General features: G+C 41.3%; 1 protein-coding gene across 1 annotated transcript in view; it reads right to left on the reverse strand.

Moving 5' to 3' along the window:
- LOC120019949 (RNA-binding Raly-like protein) overlaps window positions 1–23618 on the reverse strand; it is a 67431-nt gene that overhangs the window by 17919 nt on the left and 25894 nt on the right. The window contains exons 2-6 of the mRNA XM_038963360.1: window positions 13714–13792; window positions 13282–13329; window positions 12977–13173; window positions 12490–12615; window positions 12250–12386 (exon numbers count right to left, since the gene is read on the reverse strand). Coding sequence (XP_038819288.1) covers window positions 12250–12386; window positions 12490–12615; window positions 12977–13173; window positions 13282–13329; window positions 13714–13792 — 587 coding nt within the window. The remainder of the gene's footprint in view (window positions 1–12249; window positions 12387–12489; window positions 12616–12976; window positions 13174–13281; window positions 13330–13713; window positions 13793–23618) is intronic.

Consider the following 23618-nt stretch of genomic DNA (forward strand, 5'->3'; position numbering starts at 1 on the left):
CTTCTCCCTCGGTGTGGTGGAAAACATATTTCAGGGTAAATGCAGTTATATCGAGAGGATATGTTGTAGATATATACAAAATGTTCAAGCATCCGATGAAGCTTCAGTTTTTTTATTTCAGTTTCTTGTATTTCAGTTTTAGAGGGTAACTTGCCTTGCAGTTCACTTTGTAGTGCAGGCATAGAAAAAGTACATAGGAATTGGTCCCGTGTGGCTCAGTTGGTAGAGCATGGCGCTTGCAATGCCAGGGTTGTGGGTTCATTTCCCACGGGGGGACCAGGATGAATATCTATGAACTTTCCGATTTGTAAGTCGCTCTGGATAAGAGCGTCTGCTAAATGACTTAAATGTAAATGTAAATATTGTCACACCCTGCTCTGTTTCACTTGTCTTTGTGGTTGTCTCCACCCCCCTCCAGGTGTCGCACATCTTACCCATTATCCCCTGTGTATTTATACCTGTGTTCTCCGTTTGCCAGTTCGTCTTGTTTGTCAAGTCAACCAGTGTTTTTGTGTCTCAGATCCTGCTGTGCCCAGTCTCACTTTTTCTCGCCCTCCTGGTTTTGACCCTTGCCTTTCCGGACTCTGAGCCCGCCTGCCTGACCACTCTTCCTGCCGACCTGTACCTTTGCCTCACCTCTGGATTATTGACCTCTGCCTACCCTGAGCCTGCCTGCTGTCCAGTACCGTTGCTCCACCTCTGGTTTACTGACCCCTGCCTGCCTTGACCTGTCTATTGCCTGCCCCTGTTGGATTATTAAACCATTGTTAATTCGATGTTGTCTGCATCTGGGTCTTACCTTCATACCTGATAGACATACCACACAATATTCCCTAATACAGTATGTTTCCCACAGTTGGAAAATCCCACCTGGCTTCAAAGGTAAATTGTTTGCCATCTATAAAGAGGATTTGTCAGTCACAATTAGCATTTGTTTCTTTGAGAGGGACCCAGAACACATACTAACTCAATATTTGTCCTCACGTCCTTAATTCATTTATCCAATATAGAAATGAGGCAGTGCATTAATATCACAATTTCCTGGAAACTCCTTTTCAATTTTTAATTTACAACCAGCAATTATTTTCCTCTGCTAGTTTGTGGCCATCAATTTGGATTAGCCAATTACACTGAGCTTCTAAAGGCACATTTTTCTTCTGCTGCTTGACTGCATAGGCACTTCCTTGAGGAAACTTTTCAAGACAGGACTTTTAAATAGGGATAATGGGAGTGGATATGGAGGGTAGGCCTTTGAACTGGCCCCTCAGCTTCAGGTTCCTCCTCCAATAGGATCTAGAATGCAACTGCCTGCAATGCCATTGGGAATTGATGAGGTAGTGAGCACTACCTTTAATCTAGCTCTATCTTTAATCTTTCAAATTGTACAGATTTGATTTTTTTACCGTTAGAATGTAGGATGTAAAATGTAAGCCACTTTATCAATGTGTCTGCATCACTGTATCAATGTTTACTATTCTCTGTGTAAAGTATAACAAACAACAGTAAAAAGCTCTATAAAACATTTATTGAGCTGATATGAACATTGTGTCTTCCTGCAGGGCTTTGAATCAAAACGGACCAAACCCAGAGTAGGATGAGGAGATGCTTGGCATCAGGTCTTTTTCAAAATCCTCATAAGTCACAGTATTTTTCGACAGCTTCAGGGTTAAAAAAGCATGTTGATGACTGTGGAAGGGCACAGTCAGACAGCTTCAGGGTTAAAAAAGCATGTTGATGACTGTGGAAGGGCACAGTCAACAACTGCCACCTCCAGAGATGAAGAAAGGACCTCCCAACCTGCCCAAAATGTCAGCAAACTCTTCAGGACCTCTGATGAACCTACAAAAGATGGGGATGAGGTAGTTGGATGGGCTGTGTACAGGTGCAGTGATCTGTGAGCTGCTCTGACAGCTGGTGCTTAAAGTTAGTGAGGGAGATATGAGTCTCCAACTTTAGTGATTTTTGCAGTTTGTTCCAGTCATTGGCAGCAGAGAACTGGAAGGAAAGGCGGCCAAAGAAGGAATTGGCTTTGGGGGTGACCAGGGAAGTATACCTGCTGGAGCATGTACTACGGGTGGGTGCTGCTATGGTGACCAGTGAGCTGAGATAAGGCGGAGCCAGTGGGTTTGGCGACGAGTATGAAGCGAGAGCCAGCCAACGAGAGCGTACAGATCGCAGTGGTGGGTAGTATATGGGGCTTTGGTGACAAAACGTATGGCACTGTGATAGACTGCATCCATTTTGTTGAGTAGAGTGTTGGAAGCTATTTTGTAAATGACATCGCCGAAGTCAAGGATCGGTAGGATAGTCAGTTTTAATAGGGTATGTTTGGCAGCATGAGTGAAGGATGCGTTGTTGCGAAATAGGAAGCTGATATTAGATTTAATTTTGGATTGGAGATGCTTAATGTGAGTCTGGAAAGAGAGTTTACAGTCTAACCAGACACCTAGGTATTTGTAGTTGTCCACATATTCTCAGATTCTCATATTCTAAGTCAGAACTGTCCAGAGTAGTGATGCTGGACGGGCGGGCAGTTGCGGGCAGTGATCGGTTGAAGAGCATGCATTTAGTTTTACTTGCATTTAAGAGCAGTTGGAGGCCACGGAAGGAGAGTTGTATGGCATTGAACCTCGTATGGAGGTTAGTTAACACAGTGTCCAAAGAAGGGCCGGAAGTATACAGAATGGTGTCGTCTGCGTAGAGGTGGATCAGAGAATCACCAGCAGCAAGAGCGACATCATTGATCTATACAGAGAAGAGAGTCGGCCCTGTGATGACCCTCACACTCTGTCTGCCGTATTCTTTCTTTGCTCTTGTTTTCCTTATTAGGATGTCATTGGGCGGAACCGGGAAGGTCTTCAGCAAAATGGGACACACCTGGGCCCGGATGTGTCCCGGGATAAATACACCTCTTCCCCATTCATTGAGGAGACTCTCCATGCAGACACACTGTTGGATTTTGGTTGTGGCATTTCTGTGGCTGTTTTGTTTGTTTGCTTTGGCACTCTTCAGTATCACATCTATGCACGCAACCAACCACTCACTTACATTACTAACTACACACAGCATTGTTTATTTGTATATAGGTTACCTCAGTTAATAAATATATTTTGTTATTCCTTATCTCCACGTTGTCTCCCGTTTTTGTTACGGGCTTCGAGCCGGTTCGTGACATTCCTTCCAACTGATCAAAGACATTGCACAATTAAAACGGACAATTATTTACAATGTAGTTGAGCAAACAGATTCAAATGCTAAACAAGTTTGTCACAAGGTCAACACACAAAAAGTTAATTTTATAGAAGTTGAATTGCTTGAAGGTTTAGAGGCCATGATTATTTTCATCATTGTGTCAAGATATATAGTACTAAAACACTTGAGTGTCTCTCTTGATCCTAGGTCCTGGCCGAGTTGTGCAGACTCAGGACAGCTAAGCTTTGGAGGAATACGCAGATTTAAAGAGGAGTCCGTAATTTGCTTTCTAATGATCATGATCTTTTCCTCAAAGAAGTTCATGAATTTATTACTGCTGAAGTGAAAGCCATCCTCACTTGGGGAATGCTGCTTTTTAGTTAGCTTTGCAACAGTATCAAAAATACATTTTGGATTGTTCTTATTTTCCTCAATTAAGTTGGAAAAGTAGGATGATCGAGCAGCAGTGAGGGCTCTTCGATACTGCACGATACTGTCTTTCCAAGCTAGTCGGAAGGCTTCCAGTTTGGTGTGGAGCCATTTCCGTTCCAATTTTCTGGAAGCTTGCTTCAGAGCTCGGGTATTTTCTGTATACCAGGGAGCTAGTTTCTTATGACAAATGTTTTTAGTTTTTAGGGGTGCAACTGCATCTAGGGTATTGCGCAAGATTAAATTGAGTTCCTCAGTTAGGTGGTTAACTGATTTTTGTCCTCTGACGTCCTTGGGTAGGCAGAAGGAGTCTGGAAGGGCATCAAGGAATCTTTGTGTTGTCTGAGAATTTATAGCACGACTTTTGATGCTCCTTGGTTGGGGTCTGAGCAGATTATTTGTTGCGATTGCAAACGTAATAAAATGGTGGTCCGATAGTCCAGGATTATGAGGAAAAACATTAGGATCCACAACATTTATGCATGTATACATTATCCATGGGACAAAACTAGGTCCAGAGTATGACTGTAGCAGTGAGTAGGTCCAGAGACATGTTGGACAAAACCCACTGAGTCGATGATGGCTCCAAAAGCCTTTTGGAGTGGGTCTGTGGACTTTTCCATATGAATATTAAAATCACCAAAAATTTGAATATTATCTGCTATGACTACAAGGTCCAATAGGAATTCAAGGAACTCAGTGAGGAACGCTGTATATGGCCCAGGAGGCCTGTAAAGAGTAGCTATAAAAAGTGATTGAGTAGGCTGCATAGATTTCATGACTAGAAGCTCAAAAGACGAAAACGTCATTTTTTTTTTTGTAAATTGAAATTTGCTATCGTAAATGTTAGCAACACCTCCGCCTTTGCGGGATGCACGGGGGATATGGTCACTAGTGTAACCAGGAGGGGAGGCCTCATTTAACACAGTAAATTCATCAGGCTTAAGCCATGTTTCAGTCAGGCCAATTACATCAAGATTATGATCAGTGATTAGTTCATTGACTATAACTGCCTTTGAAGTGAAGGATCTAACATTAAGTAGCCCTATTTTGAGATGTGAGGTATCACGATCTCTTTCAATAATGGCAGGAATGGAGGAGGTCTTTATCCTAGTGGGATTGCTAAGCCCTATTTTGAGATGTGAGGTATCACGATCTCTTTCAATAATGGCAGGAATGGAGGAGGTCTTTATCCTAGTGGGATTGCTAAGGCGAACACTGCCATGTTTAGTTTTGCCCAACCTAGGTCGAGGCAGAGACACAGTCTCAATGGGGATAGCTGAGCTGACTACACTGACTATGCTAGTGGCAGACTCCACTGACTATACTAGTGGCAGACTCCACTAAGCTGGCAGGTTGGCTAACAGCCTGCTGCCTGGCCTGCACCCTATTTCATTGTGGAGCTAGAGGAGTTAGAGCCCTGTCTATGTTGGTAGATAAGATGAGCGCACCCCTCCAGCTAGGATGGAGTCCGTCACTCCTCAGCAGGTCAGGCTTGGTCCTGTTTATGGGTGAGTCCCAGAAAGAGTGCCAATTATCTACAAATTCTATCTTTTGGGAGGGGCAGAAAACAGTTTTCAACCAGCGATTGAGTTGTGAGACTCTGCTGTAGAGCTCATCACTCCCCCTAACTGGGAGGGGGCCAGAGACAATTACTCGATGCCGACACATCTTTCTAGCTGATTTACACGCTGAAGCTATGTTGCGCTTGGTGACCTCTGACTGTTTCATCCTAACATCGTTGGTGCCGACGTGGATAACAATATCTCTATACTCTCTACACTCGCCAGTTTTAGCTTTAGCCAGCACCATCTTCAGATTAGCCTTAACGTCGGTAGCCCTGCCCCCTGGTAAACAGTGTATGATCGCTGGGTGATTCGTTTTAAGTCTAATACTGCGGGTAATGGAGTCGCCAATGACTAGGGTTTTCAATTTGTCAGAGCTAATGGTGGGAAGCTTCGGCGTCTCTGACCCCGTAACGGGAGGAGTAGAGACAAAGAAGACTCAGACTCCGACTCGCTACTTAATGGGGAAAACCGGTTGAAAGTTTCTGTCGGCTGAATGAGCGACACCGGTTGAGCATTCCTACAGCATTTCCCTCCAGAAGCCATGAGAAAGTTGTCCGGCTGCGGTGACTGTGCGGGGGGATTTGTATTACTATCTGTACTTACTGGTGGCACAGATGCTGTTTCATCCTTTCGTACACTGAAATTACCCTTGCCTAACGATTGCGTCTGAAGCTGGGCTTGCAGCACAGCTATCCTCGCCATAAGGCGATCGTTCTCCTGTATATTATGAGTACAGCGACTGCAATTAGAAGGCATCATGTTAATGTTACTACTTAGCTTCGGCTGTTGAAGGTGCTGACGAACCATGTCCAGATAAAGCGTCCAGAGTGAAAAAGTTGAATGAGGGAAAAAAGTTGTGAGGGAAAAACTAAAAAGATAAACGGTAATTAAAAAGTAAAAAGTAAAAACCGTAAAGTTGTCAGCTAGCAAAGTAAGGTTGGCAACAAAACGCACAGCAACACGTCTGCAAGTTCAAGAGGAAGTGGCTCTAATGAGCCAGGTTCACAGCCATTTCAAAAGAATGTGTGCTCTACAAGGCGGCAGAATGGTGACAATACCCAAATCTGTGTACGCAAGACGATTGGTCAAAATAATGACGAGCATTCAAACACGCCTCTTGATCTTGTGTCACACACAGAGACGCAGCAGGAGGGGTACAGAAGGCAGATGTACATTTTAACATGAGATCATGTTGCGCTGCTGCGCCCCTTCACCACGCTGTCTGTGTGGGTGGACCATTTCAGTTTGTCCGTGATGTGTACGCAGAGGATTTTAAAACTCTCCACCCTCTCCACTACTGTCCCGTCAATGTAGATAGGGTGCTGCACCCTCTTCCATCAAATGGAAGTCTCTGCGATAAGGTAACGCAACGAGCCGCTTGTGGATTTGACAGCTGTAAACAGTAGCAACCCGTCATCCAGGGCAACTGTTTTGAGCCCCACATTGTGAGAATGCCGCCGAAGGAGATGGCTGACGTTTTACAATCCCGTAACAAATTGTGCTAAAGTGTACGTTTTTTCACGTTGTTTTGTACATAATGTTTCTGCCACTGTGTCTTATGACCGAAAAGAGCTTCTAGATATCAGGACAGTGATTACTCACCCCATACTGGAGGAATAGTTTTTCTTCAACGAGTCGGACTGGAAGGATTTACTTCAGATGCCCAGGAAGGCCCTCATCCCCAGGAGAAAGAGACGGAGGTATCGTGGACAAAGATCCGGGTGCCTTGTTAGGATCCGTCGCCGAGAGGGTAATCTACCTTTACCATCGGTCCTATTAGCCAATGTACAATCAATCTATAATAAAATAGACGAGCTACGATGACATATATCCTACCAATGGAGATGACTGTGGACTACAGGAAAAGGAAAAGGGCTGCAGTGGAGCAGGTTGAGAACTTCAAGTTCCTTGGTGTCCACATCACCAACAAACTATCATGGTCCAAACACACTAAGACAGTTGTGAAGAGAGCACCACAAAGCCTATTCCCCCTCAGTAGACTGAAAAGATTTGGCATGGATCCTCAGATCCTCAAAAGGTTCTACAGCTGCACCATCGAGAGCATCCTGACTGGTTGCATCACTGCGTGGTACGGAATCTGCTCGGCCTCCGACCGCAAGGCACTACAGAGGGTAGTGCGTACGGCCCAGTATATGACTGGGGCCAAGCTTCCTGCCATCCAGGACCTCTATACCAGGCGGTGTCAGAGGAAGGCCCAAAAATTGTCAAAGACCCCAGCCACCCTAGTCATAGACTGTTCTCTCTGCTACTGCACGGCAAGCGGTACCGAAGCGCCAAGTCTAGGTATAAAAGGCTTCTTAACAGATTCTACCCCCAAGCCATAAGACTCCTGACTAGCCAATCAAAGGGCAACCCAGACCCCGCTTTACGCTGCTGCTACTCTCTGTTTATTATCTATGCATGGTCACTTTAACTCTATCTACATGTACATATCACCTCAATTACCTCGACTAACCGGTACCCCCCGTATATAGTCTCGCTATTGTTATTTTACTGCTGCTGTTTAATTATCTGTTACTCTTATTTTCAATTTTTGTTACTTAACATGTTTTTCTTCTTAACTTCTCAAAGCATTGTTGGTTAAGGGCTTGTAAGGTCTACACCTGCTATATTCGATGCATGTGACAAATAAAATTGGATTCGATTTTTTGCTCTTAAAAAATGAGGGGGTTGCCTGTATTGCATGTTATTTTGGCATTGATACGTGTCACATATTAGTTTGCAAACAATGTAAAAATGGGATTTAAAAAAACATTGAGTTAATAAAGCCTCCATACAAACATGGTATCTTTTTTGCTTTCTTGATTAAGGCAGCTCCAAAATGCAGGTGTTTCAGCCTAGCTCAGTGCTTTCTGTGGTGGTGGGGCAGCCAGCGGAAAATACGGAGAGTACGGGTTGGTAATGTTCTCTAGTTGCGCTGTAATTGGACTCAGTTTTCTGTCACTCATGGGGACACTACGTCTCGGCCAAATCTAAAGGTAGAGCTTGAAAATTCAAGCCCCTTGGGTGCTGACATTTGATTTACATTAGAAGTGCCCATCCAAGAAGGCTCATGGTCATTGGCCACAGATAAAAATGACGTCAAATCACGTTCTATCTACCGTAGCTTTGTATGGACTGATCATGTCAACATCATACTTTCAAAATCTTAGCTAGCAGTCGTCATCATGAGTAAAGTTGACAATCTACTGGCTAATCCTTGCTAATCCTTGTCATTTGAAGAGAAATTCTAGATGAAACATATCGGTGCTCATCGGCCATTGGACATGAACATGGGTTGAGGGAAGCTGGGTGAGAGAATGCCAAGAGTGTGGAAAGATGTCATCAAGACATAGGGTGGCTACTTTGAAGAATGTAACATATATTTTGATTAGTTTAACACTTTTTTTGGTTACTACATGACTCCATTTTTGTTATTTCATAGTTTTGATGTCTTCACTATTATTCGACATTGTAGAAAATAGTAAAAATAAAGAAAAACCCTGGAATGAGTAGGTGTGTCAACTTTTGACTAGTACTGTAGTTTATTAAATAACACACATTTTAGTGCCAATATTAAGCAAATGGCAGAATTTTGAGGTGGTCCACCATTTTCAAACAACATCTGAAAACTGCTCCCTGTGAGACTGTAATTTCTAAAACCTTTTTGTCTTGTCCCCTAACCCATTTCATAGGTGGCCATACAACAGTTGCAACAAATAAATTAAAATTCAAAGTCACAATTCCAACACAAACCATTTCTTCTGAATTTTGCCATTCACGTTTTAGACGATAATACCTTGAAACCAGAACTATTAGTCTGAGAACAATGAGTATGTTTACATGCACACTAATAATTCGATATCAAACTGATCTATGACAGTAGACAGATTATACAATAGTCATGTAACCACCTTACTCTGCTTATCTTAATCGGTGTAAGGTCAAAATAAAAGTAAGCATATGCCGAGAAAAAAAAGAAGGTTTTCTGAGCAATCTTTTCATTTATTAGGACAGGTAACCACCTTAAACGGTGTTCCAGCGGTGTGTTTGATATGCGCATTTTCTAACACCAGCCAAGCGAGCCTCCCTCTTCAGCACAAGTGAAGTGAGTTCGGAGCTACTGAATGTATGCGTAGTAGAAGTAGTTTTCAAATACACACTTTAAATGTCCAAACTCAGAATCAAATATTCTTACTAGAACATTTATTTTGATTGCCGATTTTCGGCATTGATCAGAGTGCCATCAGGTAGCCTGATTTCATATGTGTCCATGTAAACAGGATTATTAGAGAAATCGTTCCTCTTGCAAAGCATGTAAATGTTTTAATTGAACTATTATATTAATCTGACTATCCACAATAATCGCATTATTGTGTGCATGTAAAGCCACACTCAATGAGAGCAACTCTTTTTCACACCCTGCATTAACTCATTTCTTAGATGACTAGAATAAAATACAGTAGTCTGGTAAATGTATTGTATGAAATTAAAGTACAACATTGTAGTACCGCATCAATACGCACACAGTGTTGTGTCTTGATGGGCAAACAAGCACACTGGTCCACGAGTCTTTCTCTCAGAGTCTTTTCCTTTTTTCCATTGATTGGTCATTCAGGTCCTGATGTTCTCTATTGGTTCTTCAAACGACCAATGAGGCTTTATTTTTACCTCCCTGTGAACAAGAAGCATAACAACACACAATAAGATGATTTATATTAATTGTGAACCTTATTGTCATCATTGTCATGATCAGTAATAGCCAAAACAATATGAATTATTATTGTCATTGTCAACATCCTCATCCTAATCAACTGTACGAAAAGCAATGATTGAAACTAGGTTCTTCATAATAGGGAGAACCTTAGAATGGGAGTTTCCCCCAAATATCATATAAAAAAAATCTCTGCTTTCTGCCCCCCAAAAATATTAGACAAATCAGGGGACATTTCAATGTGAACCAGCAGAGGGAAAAAGGGAAGGAGAGATTTTGTCTTTTTGACATGCTCAACAGACATCAGAGATAACTGCTGAAAAACAGCCATTTTACTGCTATAGACACCAAAAATGACAGGCAATTTAGAAAAACTGTGAATTAAACTAGAAGATAATGATTGCCTATTTGGGTTCTTCTCAACTTGAAATAAAGACAAGTAAAACACAGCAATTTCTTATGGAGCCAAATTCCTAGCCTGGTACCAGATCTGTTTGTGCTCTTGCAAGACAGACCATAGGAGTCGGCAAGGCAACACAAACATATCTGGGACCAGGCTAATCCCTGCATTCTATAGACTAATTATATTAAGTCAAACGGGTTGTGGATCTACAGCATAGGTGGCCATTCTTATCCGCAGTGAGCCTGTGTCGGTGCAGGCTTTTGTGCCAACCAAGCCATAACAAACCCGATTTTTAAAAGTCTTGACAGAAGACTATGATTTGCTGATCATTGCTATCAGGTGTCTTACTGCTTGGGTAGGGATGGGTTGTTGGTGAAAGAACAGATCTTTTTAGTGAACCTCAGGAACCGAATTGCATCTGTAAAAAGAGCCGCTCATTTGGCTCTCCTGAGTAAAGACTTGCTGATGTGCCACATTTTAAGTATTTTTACATGTCCCTCCATGCACCCGCTGTGACTTCTAGGAAGATTTTAACCCACTTAACCCCAAAATGTCAAGTTTTCACCATCATTGTGAAGCCCTAGTTGTTTTGTTGCTTTTACAAAGTCATTTCTGTAGATTATTATTTATTTCATGTGATTTCATTTACGTCTGTTCCTCATTTTAAAGTCAACCCTGTTATGTGAACTGAACTCTCATTTTAATATAGTGAAACTATTCCTTTTTCAATATTTTTTTTCTAAAGAAATAGACATAGTGTAAAAGCAGGTGAGCTGCTTCTATTCTTTTTGGACATTTTTCTGGTGTTTTGTGGTGGAAAACTGAGCGGGTCGAGTATAACACGTTAACCATAGATACCGTAGACAGGCTAAATTTTTTTTTAACAATGTGTGTTTTTTTTATAGCTTGCATTCAATTGCCCCTCCCTGTTTCACACAGTAAGCTTCCATTCCCCCTTCAGACAGGGATATATGGCTGATTTTAAAATGAAATCGTCAACCCTGTAGTAAACGTTTTTATTTCACCCCTTGAGATGGAAACATTTTATATTAAGTTGAACATGTGCTCTTTATGACAGAATGTCCAAAATTTTGTGAAATGTACATGTATTTAAATTTGCACCAAGTTTACTCTTCTCAAAAGGTACTGAATTGGTGGAAGGATCCTACTATTGCTTTATGAGCTCCAGACAATGATTATCTGGAGGTAAGTTGTAAAAACATTCCCTGAAGATGCTGATTCCTGAGTCACTGCAGGAACAATAGGTCGTCGGGGAAAAAGCCTCATTCTGGTCCACGCTCAATTTTTGCAATGTTACATTTTTTTGCTATGAAATGTGCTATTTTTAATTTTTTTCATCCAAATAGACATCTCGTTTAGGTGAGCGGAGCCAAAAGATCTGGAATCCCGTCGCTACCGCTTGGCTGGAACAAAAGCCTACACCCACTGGCCCTTACACTGACACTTATAATAAACACTTCTAATTAACTCGTTTAAATTGAACCAAACATGTCACCTGAGTGATAAACTGACCTCTCTCAATTGTCAATGTCTGATAAGTGGTTTTCTATCTGAAAAGAAGAAAAGAACACAGTAAGCAGTGATACTGTTTTAACCATTCAGGATTAGACTCAGCCATTGTATAACAACACACAGTGGTTTACTCATAATGCGGCTTAGGTATCATCCACATAAGGCTCTGGGCAAAAAAAAATTAAGCCTTCAGATGTACGATGACAGACTAACCTCTAACTTGACTTTTTATTTTTTTATTATGTAGTTCTGTCCTTGAGTTGTTCTTGTCTAATGATGTTCTGTATTCTGTCGTTCTGTATTATGTTTCATGTTTTGTGTGGAACCCCAGGAAGAGTAGCTGCTGCTTTTGCAACAGCTAATGGGGGGGATCCTAATAAAATAACAAAAATACCCCTTGGCCTCCTCACCATATCGTTAGTGCCTTCATCGTCAAAGACATCCTCGTTTGCTTCGTCTGTCATCTCTCCCGCCTCCACGTCTCCGGAGAGGTCAGCGGTCTTGGCACGGAGACACTTATACACTCCTCCCTGTTTCCTCTGGGCTGCTGGGGGAAGGGGGGGATGAGAGAGAGAGAGAGAAGATGAGGTCAGGTTAGAGGTTAGTCTGACACTCACAGGACAGGACACACACAGTCTGAACACTCTTACCTGCCTCTGTGCGATGCTGTCTCTCAATCCTCTCCAGACGCCCCAGTAGAGAGTCGATCTTGGTCTTAATCTGGGACAGCTCCTGTTTGATGGTTACCAACTGGTCGGTCTTTACTGGGAATATACAAAAACAGAGACAAATGATGTTTCTTGAAAAGAATATGCTTCTTAACTATGACTTCACCAAAACAGTTCTGTCAAAGAGTAGGAGACAGAGCAGTGCAGAAGGGGGAGAGAGATAGGGGTGAGAGCGGAGGGAGAGGGGAGGACAGAGATAGGGGTGAGAACGGAGGGAGAGGGGAGGACAGAGATAGGGGTGAGAACGGAGGGAGAGGAGGACAGAGAAAGGAGAGGGGGAGGACGGAGCGAGGGGAGGACAGAGGAGCCGAAGACAGAGATAGGACAGAGAGAGGGGAGGATAGAGGGAGAAAGAGTAGGACAGAGGCAGGCAGAGTGACTAGAGTATTAGACATACACATAGGTCCTGCAGCTGAAGACCCAGAAGTGAGAGGTAGAGGCGAGGACGGAGGAAGAGGTCTGGAAGAAGAAAAGGAGTCAGAGCAGGTCCTGACCGGCAAGGAAGATTTGATTCGCCGCAGGGACGGGACCACGACACGAGATCGTTTGGCAGGTATCGGCGATCGGATGGGGGGCTCCACCACGCGTCCATGATACTCAAATAACCTGGGGAGACGAGGCAAAAGTTTTAAGAAGTAGTTAAATAGGTAAAGCGGAGTACATTGTTTTCCAAAGAAAATACTAGAATAGAACAGAGCAGAATAATTTGCATACCTGCTGTAGAAATCCTCTCTGTAATAGTCGTAGTCAAACTCATAGCCACTGTAAAGACAGAAATAGAGATGTACATACAATAAGCCACTGACAAAACAAAAGGGATGTTGATCAGTCCCTGGTATGGTTGGGTGACACTGATTTTGTCCCTACTCAAGGGCTAGTATTAATGAAAGTGGGTTTTAGTGAAAGTGGTTTTATAAATGTAAGTGGGTTTTTAGTGTAAGTGGTTTATTAATGTAAGTGGTTTTAATGAAAGTGGTTCTTCCAAGAAGGAAGTGGCCATAGCTTGTCACTCTCTGGCACAAAAAAAAGGTTTGAGAAACGCTCCTTTAGCCAACTCTATTTATAGAGTAGTACAAAGTGTTTCTATGGTTGTGTCCTGCTCACAGAATGACAATCTATTTCTATGGTCATGCTTATGACCCTGACCTGTAGAGAGAGGAGAGGGGCCTCTTGGAGCCCACCACCTTTGGCCTGTAGGGTCTCGGTTCTCCTGCCATGTTGATGTCTGGAACATAAACACAGCAGCTTCAGGATCACTGTCTGAACACTTCACACAGACCACACACACTTTAAGAATCCATGGCCAACTGTCAGCTAATAACTTTAACTTCTCGCTCTATTCTTAATGTGCACCAGTCTGGCTGTAGACCTTCGACATAACACCGTTTCAGCAGCTGCGCTTGTTTTAGATGATGTGTTAAATTGCTTAGATGATTAAAAATCATTGTGCTGCCCTATTTATAGACCTTTCCAAGGTCTTTCACACTGTTACACACTCTCATTCAAAGGTTGACTGAAATCAGGCTTATTGCAAGTGGTCAGACAGGACAGACACAATGTGTGATTTTTTTGATGGTGTCAAGTCTAAGACCTGTAGCTAGCTAGCTAAACAATAAACCATAATCCCAACTCATGACGTTACTACCCTGCATGAATCTGCAGGTAGCTAACCAACCAGGTTCAATGTTAGTTATTTAACATTAGGCTATATCTAGCAAAGCAAATGGTTCTGAGATACGAATAATATTACTATACTACACAGATCATACAGCTAGCTGACCTAACAGCAGTCAAGCACCCAAACTAAATGGCTAACGTTGGCTAGCTTGCTAGCTACTTCCAGACAAATGAGAGAACAGCTCACTGACCATTTTACTCGCCCTATTGAAATGGATACTTGCATAGTGGATTATTTTGTTACGACGTGTAGCTAGCTAGCTAAACAATGAACCATTATCACAATTTATGACGTTTCTACCCTGCATGAATCTGCAGGTAGCTAACCAACTAGATTCAATGTTAGCTAACCAACCAGCTATAACTAGCAAAGCAAATGGCTCTGAGATATGAATAATGAGCTAGCTAACTTGAAATGAAAAAGTCAAAATTAGAAACGTGTAATATCTGAAAATGTAGCAAGCTAGACTATCTTTTCTGTATACGTGGAATGGACGCTTCTCCCTGTCATGGATGCCATGGTTGACCTTAGTTTGAAGATGTAATCCAGGGACAGGTGTTTTCTCCATCTCCTTAGCTATCATACTCTAATTCCACTGATTTCAAAACTCGGTCCTCCAGAAAGTGGAGAGCAGCACTTATGCAGTGGCAATATACAGTGGCAAGAAAAAGTATGTGAACCCATTGGAATTACTTGGATTTCTGCATAAATTGGTAATACAATTGTATCTGATCTTCATCTAAGTCACAACAATAGACAAACACAGTCTGCTTAAACTAATAACACACAAACAATTTATATGTTTCCATGTCTTTATTGAACACACTGTGTAAACATTCACAGTGCAGGGTGGGAAAAGTATGTGAACTCTTGGATTTAATAACTGGTAGACCCTCCTTTGGCAGAACTTTTTCTGTAGTTGTGGATCAGACCTGCACAACGGTCAGGAGGAATATTGAACCATTCATCTTTACAAAACTGTTTCAGTTCAGCAATATTCTTGGGATGTCTGGTGTGAACCGCTCTTTTGAAGTCATGCCAGAGCATCTCAATCGGGTTGAGGCCAGGACTATGACTGGGCCACTCCAGAAGGCGTATTTTTTTTCTGTTTAAGCAATTCTGTTGATTTACTTCTGTGTTTTGGGTCGTTGTCCTGTTGCATCACCTAACTTCTGTTGAGCTTCATTTGGTGCACAGATAGCCTTACATTCTCCAGCAAAATGTCTTGATAAACTTGGGAATTCATTTTTCCATCGATGATACAAGCAAAGCAGCCCCAAACCATGATCTTTCTCTTTCGCTCTCTCCACCATACTTTACAGTTGGGATTTGACCTGTGATCATCGATTTCCATCCCCAAGCTGCAAAATGAGAGTTGGGCATCTATGGTTTCCTATATGACAGGGAAGCATACTGCAGATTTAGGCTCCAGAGTGGTTGAATGAGGACAGAGGAGTTAAGCTTTTACACAGGGGCATTGTCATGCATAGTAACACATTGGCCAGTGTTGAGGTGGTAATGGAGATGAGGTTTTGATGTTGTTGTGCTTGTGCCTTTATGTTCCTTCCAAACAACTCGACTTTATTTTAATCTGTTCACCGAATATTTAGCCAGTAGCGCTGTGGAACATCCAAGTGCTCTTTTGCAAACTTCAGGCGTGCTGTAATGTTTTTTTTGGACAGCAGTGGCTTCTTCCATGGTGTCCTCCCCATGAACACCATTTTGGTTTAGTGTTTTACGTATCGTAGCCTCGTCAACATAGTTGTTAGCATGTTCCAGAGATTTAGCTGACACTCTGGGATTCTTCTTCACCCGATTGAGCATTCTGTGCTGTGCTCTTGCAGTCATCTTTGCAGGACGGCCACTCCCAGGGAGAGTAGCAACAGTGCTGAACTTTCTCCATTTATATACAATTTGTCTTACCATGGACTGATGAACATCAAGGCTTTTAGAGATACATTTGTAACCCTTTCCAGCTTTATGCAAGTCAACAATTAATCTTAGGTCTTCTGAGATCTCTTTTGTTTCGAGCCATGGTTCACATCAGGTAATGCTTCTTGTGAATAGCAAATTGTGAGTTTTGTAGCAAATTGGAGATGTTGTTTAGAGCTGAGCTGCCCTGCCCTATAAAAAAAACTCACAATCTCATCTCATTGATTGGACTCCAAGTTAGCTGACTCCTGACTCCAGTTATCTTTTGGAGAAGTCATTAGCCGAGGACAGGTATTCCCAAACTGGGGTACGGAAAATAAAAATGTGATTCACATTTTCAAACAGTCCATTTATATTTTCCAACGGGGCTATTCATTTGGGTGAGTTTTTTTTCTTTCTATAAATATCTGGGTTTTTTGATTAACAAGGATTTAATGTTTAAAAAACACTGATGAACTAGTTAAAAAGCTAAGATTTAAAGCGGGCTTCTTTTTTAGAAATAGATCTTGCCTCTCCCGAAACAGCAGAAAGCAGATTGTACAGTCAACTTCCCTGCCAGTTCTTGACTATGGTGACTCAATTTACTAGAATGCAGCAGCCATTTCTCCTAAACCTTTGGATGCCGTCTACCGTAGCGCCCTTCGCTTTATCACTAGGTGACAGTTTTAATACTCATCACTGCGTCCTGTATCAAAAGGTTGGCTGGTCCTCATTAAAGTCCCATAGATCTCTTGATTTCTCCCTTTTTGTTTGCAAAGCCCGACTACACACTCTTCACAACTTACCTAACTTCCTTATTGAAGTATAAAGACATGAGTTACCAAACCAGTTCACAGGGTTAGGGGTTCACTTCCTCGCGTCTCCACTGAATTAGGTAAATCCGCAATTAAGTTTTAATGCGCCTCACTGCTGGAACAATTTGCAGAACTCATTACAATTGGATGATCTGGTGCCTCTGGCAGTTTAGGGTGTTGATTGAAGACCTAGCAGCTAAGGAATGTAACTGTTTTGTATCGATTGCCGTTTTGTTGTACATTGTATTGGTTGTCGTATTGTTGTGATCAGGGCACCCTTGGGAATGACACCCTGGTCTCAATGGGGTTTTCCCTGAATAAATACAGAGTAGTACAACAGATAAGGAAACATCTGCACACACACACTGACAGCACTGACTCACAGCTCATCACCTGTCCCATTCAGAGTGGCAGAACACTGGTCGGGGAGTGAGATGATATCAGTGTTGAAGCGTCTGTCTGTCTGCTCAATCCTATGAGCCCTGAGGGTCTCTCAAGGTAATAGGACAGACAGGCACAAGCACGCACACACACACACACACACACACACACACACACACACACACACACACACACACACACACACACAGCTACATCACAGAGACAGCTACAGTAGATCACACAGTGCCTTTCTTACATTCATACTCTGTGAGGGTCTTGATGAACAACTCATCCATAACATAAAAGACACTCTCCGCTGGACTCCTGCTGAGGTCACTAATGATAGAGTGGCACTCAACAGAGTACGTTCTCCCCTGGACTCCTGTTGAGGTCACTAATGATAGTGGCACTCAACAGAGTACGCTCTCCCCTGGAATCCTGCTGAGGTCACTAATGATAAGAGTGGGACTCTAAGTGAACACTGTGCCGTTCATCCAGGGAACACACAGTACTGTGATTGATGTCAGTCATTATACTAATCATATAACTGTGTGCTTTGGGGTTGTGTAAGAGAGTGTGTGCATATGGTGAGAGACAGAGTGTGTGTGTGAGAGAGTACATGTGGGTGTGTTGTGTGTGTGTGTGCGCAAGACAAGGTACACACACATGAATAATGTGTTGCTAAGCAATGGCCACGACTTAAGAACATGCATATAAATACAATTTGAATTCTGACCTTTTACAATGTTCTATTTTGGCTAAAAGGATATCAAAGGACATCTGAAGTGCCAAACCATCCCCATTTAGCAGAATGTACAGCATTAGCATTGCTACATCAGCTTGTACTCTCTTCAAACCATCCTTATCCCTGTCCACAGGCCTTAATGGAGGGAACAGCCTGTGTTTTAGAGACCATCAAAGCTGCTGCTGAGAGCTCTCACAGTCACTTGGTCTATGCCTCCCTTTTAGGAAACTACAGTATGGTAACTCTGTTGGACTAACTACGTGCTCTTGCCTACGTACAATAAAGTATAGTTGAGTGAGTGAACAGCAGATTGTGTTCATGATAGAGTTTTTTTTTAGAGTTTCGATGTGCCTTGAATTTGAATGAGTGTAAGAGACCTCTCATGTCGTTGGTAACAGATCCCATCAGATAACTGCTTTTAAAGTCTGGATGTCTGGGAGAGCCAGGTATGAGTTATCTTTGTTTAAGGGCATGGCTGATATCTATGCTTCAGTATATGGCTTTATCATGCAGGAGACTGGCAAAACGGAGCTTCTTTTTTTTGTGATCAAATGTTTTTATTGTTTTACTATTTGATATTCTACAAGTGTATCTATCGGCGCTCCCTACCAGTCTATTCTCCATATAGCTAATAGGGATGAGCAAACTTGTTTTTCCACAGACAAACTTGGCACAGGGGTTCGGCACCTCATACCTGCCAGAAAGAGCCTCTCCTACACTCTTAGAAAAAAAGGGTTCCGAAAGGGTTCTTCAACACTCCCCGTAGAAGAACACTTTTTGGTTCCAGGTACAAACCTTTTTTAGTTCCAGGTAGAACCATTTGGGGTTCCATGTAGAACCATGTGTGGAAAGGGTTCTACTTAGAACCGAATGGGTTCTACCTGGAACCAACAAGGTTCTCCAATGAAGACCGCGAAGATCCATTTTAGTTTCTAAAAAGCACTTTTTTTTCCTAAGAGTGTATAGCCCCCCCTGATGCTGAGCCAAGGCAGGCCGTGATTTAATCCAAGGCGCGTTGTAGAGCATTGCACTAGATAGCCAACGATGCGCATTTTACACGATGTTTGCGGAGATCGCATTCCCAATAAACGCTGTGCATGTCGGCTGAAGTGTAAATCACCTTTTTAAAGGTCAAATGCTATGTGTTTGTCGATAACATGCCTTGGATTGAATAGATAAAATAATTTTGACTTCAAGCTAAGGCTTCTTTTCCTAGTATCCATACTAAATTAATGCTTGTCTATGGATTTAGTGACCTATAGATACCAGGTCAAAAGGCCGCTGGCTTTGCACAATATAACTATAGAGTCAACACTGTAACTGCAATCCGATCGCCCTTTTTCGACAATGCACCATTAAAAGTTAATCTCCGATTGAGCTGACATATGCATCGTTTACCATGAATGCGGTCTTCGCGAACGCAGGAATATTGCCTTTTAAAGCCGCATTGTCGACAGCGCTATACAGATTGAATCCCTGCCTTAGGCTGCCCACTACCTTGGCATTCTAAAGCATATTATGGCATTTCAACTACAAAAAACACTCAACTTCAAAAATAATCCACTCAATAGAACTCTCTATATACTATAACTGCAATTAGGCTTCCAAGGCATTATCAAAGGCATATGATGACATTCCAAAACACTCCTTACATCAGTGTTTCACAAACTAGGGGTCGCGACTCCACATGGGAAATTCAGATAAAATAAATATGTCGGTAACCTCCGGTAGCCGCTAGATGTGGTTGTAATAAACAGAGTGGTTTCTGTTTTCTTCCTACAAATGTGGCTCTGTTTAAAGTTACAAAATATTATGACCTGATCACTGACAGATAACTCTCAGGAACTCATGCATGTCTTCTGTTTCCCTCTACAATGCCCACAAGGACTCATTAGAACAGAGTGGACAAGACCAGGCACTAAATCAGACTGGGGTGAAAATATCATCGATGTTATTCTTTTCTACACAGAAGCTCATACAACATTATTGCCTGATGATCTTCTGAACTTCCCAATACCTTTCTGATGCATAATTCCTTCAGATGGAAATACTGTCAGACTGATTTGTAACAGACTGTCATAGCCCCAATTTAAAAAAAAAAAGTAAACATTGGCCGTTGATTACATCATTTTCTTTTACATGGATATCAAAATGGGATTGTGGGTCAGAAAGGTTTGGGAACCCCTGCCTTACGTACATACACAATTCCTGTTATCATCTCATTTGCTATTACTGTTGACTTGCCTGTTGTCTCCACTTCAGTTCTCTTTGGAATCAACTGTCTGAGGTACTCACTTTAATGATGTAACCGAGTGACTGGGGCATGATGTAACTGAGTGACGATGTAACTGAGTGACTGGGTCATGATGTAACTGAGTGACTGGGGCAATACTCTGTCTGTCCACTTAGAGGAGGTCCATCCCTTTCATACTAGCCTTTAATGTGTTTTTCTGAGGTGTTTTTCTGAGGACTTTCTCATGGAGGAAGCAGGGAGCTAATCAATAAGTAATACGGTGAAGGTTTATGAGAGAGAGAGAGATGGAAGTCTGGGTTTTATTGTATTCTACTCCTCTTCTTCCACCTGTTGCATCTGTCTCACCCTCATACACAACACACACATCTGTCTCACCCTCATACACAACACACACATCTTCATAGTGATTTGCTGTAGGGTTGGTTTGTAAAAAAATATATATATATACTGTATATATATATATAGAAGCCGAATGTGAGAAGCACAATGTGCAAATAATACTGTACATAATGTAATACTGTAAATACAATAATGATGTAATTAATACATCTTTACATAGAAACATGAATAACTACTCACATCTTTACATAGAAATATGAATAACTGCTCACATCTTTACATAGAAACATGAATAACTGCTCACATCTTTACATAGAAACATGAATAACTACTCACATCTTTACATAGAAACATGAATAACTACTCGCATCTTTACATAGAAACATGAATAACTGCTCACATCTTTACATAGAAACATGAATAACTACTCACATCTTTGATTGCGGCGTCTGCCCTTATTATACATTGCCATCACGAACTGGAAACGGTTTCATGCAAGTAGAGATGCTCTATTCTAGTCGGAGTCCCAAAAATGAACTGCAGATAGTACTAGGCAGGACTCACAGTGCCTCCCTGGACTGTACCATGGCACAGCCGATCCGGGGGGGGACGGGGGACTACAGCATCACACACACACACACACAGTCTGAGTGGATTAATCAATGGACACATGACAATCAATATACACAATGTAATATGGGGAAAAATGCACCAAATTATTTTGTAATCTTCAACATACGGTAGAAATGCTACCAAAAATAATTTACTGAAACTTGTTACGGATGACGGAGTCAACCAAGTTATATTTTGAAAGAGGAAGCAAAGTACTTTAATGAAAATGTTTTCATTTCAGTCTCCGTCTCCACTAATCAAAGTTAATTGTAAGGATTTTTTTTATATTAATAATGTAAAATTAACAGCTGTACAGAAAGACTCATGTGAAGGCCAAATTACAGAGGAGTAACTTCCTGATGCAAGTAAAGCCTAAAGTCTGGGAAAACTCCAGGGCTGGATGGCCTACCAGTTGAGGTATACCAATCATTTTGTGATGTACTCAGAGGACCGTTATTAGCATGTTTTAACCACTCCTGTACAAATGGTAGATAATCAGATACTCGACAAGAAGTTCGGATTTTAGTATTACTGAAACAGAACCCAAGTGGTAAATATAAAGATCCAGTCCATTAAAAAAATTGGAGGCCCCTTACACTTCAGTGTTGTAATGCAAAAATTCTAGCAAATTGCATAGCACACAGAATTAAAAAGGTATTGTCGTATATTATTCATCCTAATAAGACTGCTGTTTTACATGGACGATACATTGAGGATTATATAAGACAAGAACTGTAAACAATAGAACACTATGACAAATCTGGGAAACCAGGCCTTAAATTCATAGCTGACTTTGAAAAGGCTTTTGATAAAGTATGACTTGAATTGACATGTAAATATTATATTTTGGAGAATCTCTTATACAATGGGTTAAAGTTATGTATAGTAACCCTAGGTGTAAAATAGTAAATAATGGCTACTTCTCAGCCCAACTAACCGGTGCCTGTATATAGCCTCGCTACTGTTATTTTTCACTGTCTTTTTACTGTTGTTTTTATTTCTTTAGTTACCTATTGCACTGTTGTTTAGAGCCTGTAAGTAAGCATTTCACTGTAAGGTCTACACCTGTTGTATTCGGCTCACGTGACAAATAAACATTGATTTGATTTGAAAGTATTAAACAAGGTTGTTCACTATCGGCATATCTATTAATTATGGCCAATAAAATCAGATATAACAATAATATCAAGGGGCTGGAAATCCAGGGCATAAAAACAAAGGTGATGATTTAATGTTTTCTTTTAAATCCATAATTTGGATCCCTCCACAGCCTCATAGAGGATCTAGATACTTTTTCTAAAATCTATCGGCATATCTATTAATTATGGCTATTAAAATCAGATCTAGATACTTTTTCTAACCTCTCTGGATTTCAACCAAATTATGATAAATGTACTGTATTACGTATTTGATCACAAGAAAATACAACCTTTACATTACCGTATAGTTTACCATTAAAATGGTCTGACGATGAAGTGGACGTACTCTGTGTTAATATCCCAAAACAAAGAAATGATCTCACTACAATACAATTTAATAGCAAGATAGCAAAAATAGATACGATCTTGCATGGAAAGGAAAATACCTGTCTATTTGTGGAAAAATCACCCTGATTTAACTCTTTAGTCATATCCCAGTTTACCTATTTGCTTATGGCCTTGCCTACACCTAGCAACTTGTTTTTGAAATGATATGAGCATTTTTCCATTTTATTTGGGATGGCAAGCCAGACAAAATTAAACGGGCCTATTTATATAATGAATATGAATGTGGAAGGCAGCAATGATTAAATATTAAAGCATTAAACATCTCACTTTAAGGCTTCAGTCCTACAAAAGTTATTCTTAAATCCGAACCGGTTCTCTAGCAGATTAGTAAGAATGTCTCACCCCATGTTCAAGAATGGCCTTTTCCCCTTTATTCAGATTACAACCTCTCACTTTCGGTTATTTGAAAATGAAATAATCTCCAAAATAACGCTTTAAAAAAAAAAAAAACAAGCCATAGAAAGTTGGTTGCAATTTCTGTTTAATCCACCAGAAGAGACGGAACAAATATTATGGTTAGACTCAAATATACGAATTGTTAAAAAACACATTTTTGAAGATTATTTTTTTAACCAGTATAATCTTTGTAAATAATATCATAAATAGGACTGGTGGAGATATGTCATACATGCAGCTAACAAAAATATAAACAAAAGATTAAACAGCAAAGCTGTCATCGAGGCAAAGGGTATTCTCTGCATCAGAGGTAATTCCAGGTGACTACCTCATGAAGCTGGTTGAGAGAATGCCAAGAGTGTGCAAAGCTGTT

This window comes from Salvelinus namaycush, chromosome 25, assembly GCF_016432855.1.
Source record: "Salvelinus namaycush isolate Seneca chromosome 25, SaNama_1.0, whole genome shotgun sequence".
NCBI lineage: Eukaryota > Metazoa > Chordata > Actinopteri > Salmoniformes > Salmonidae > Salvelinus > Salvelinus namaycush.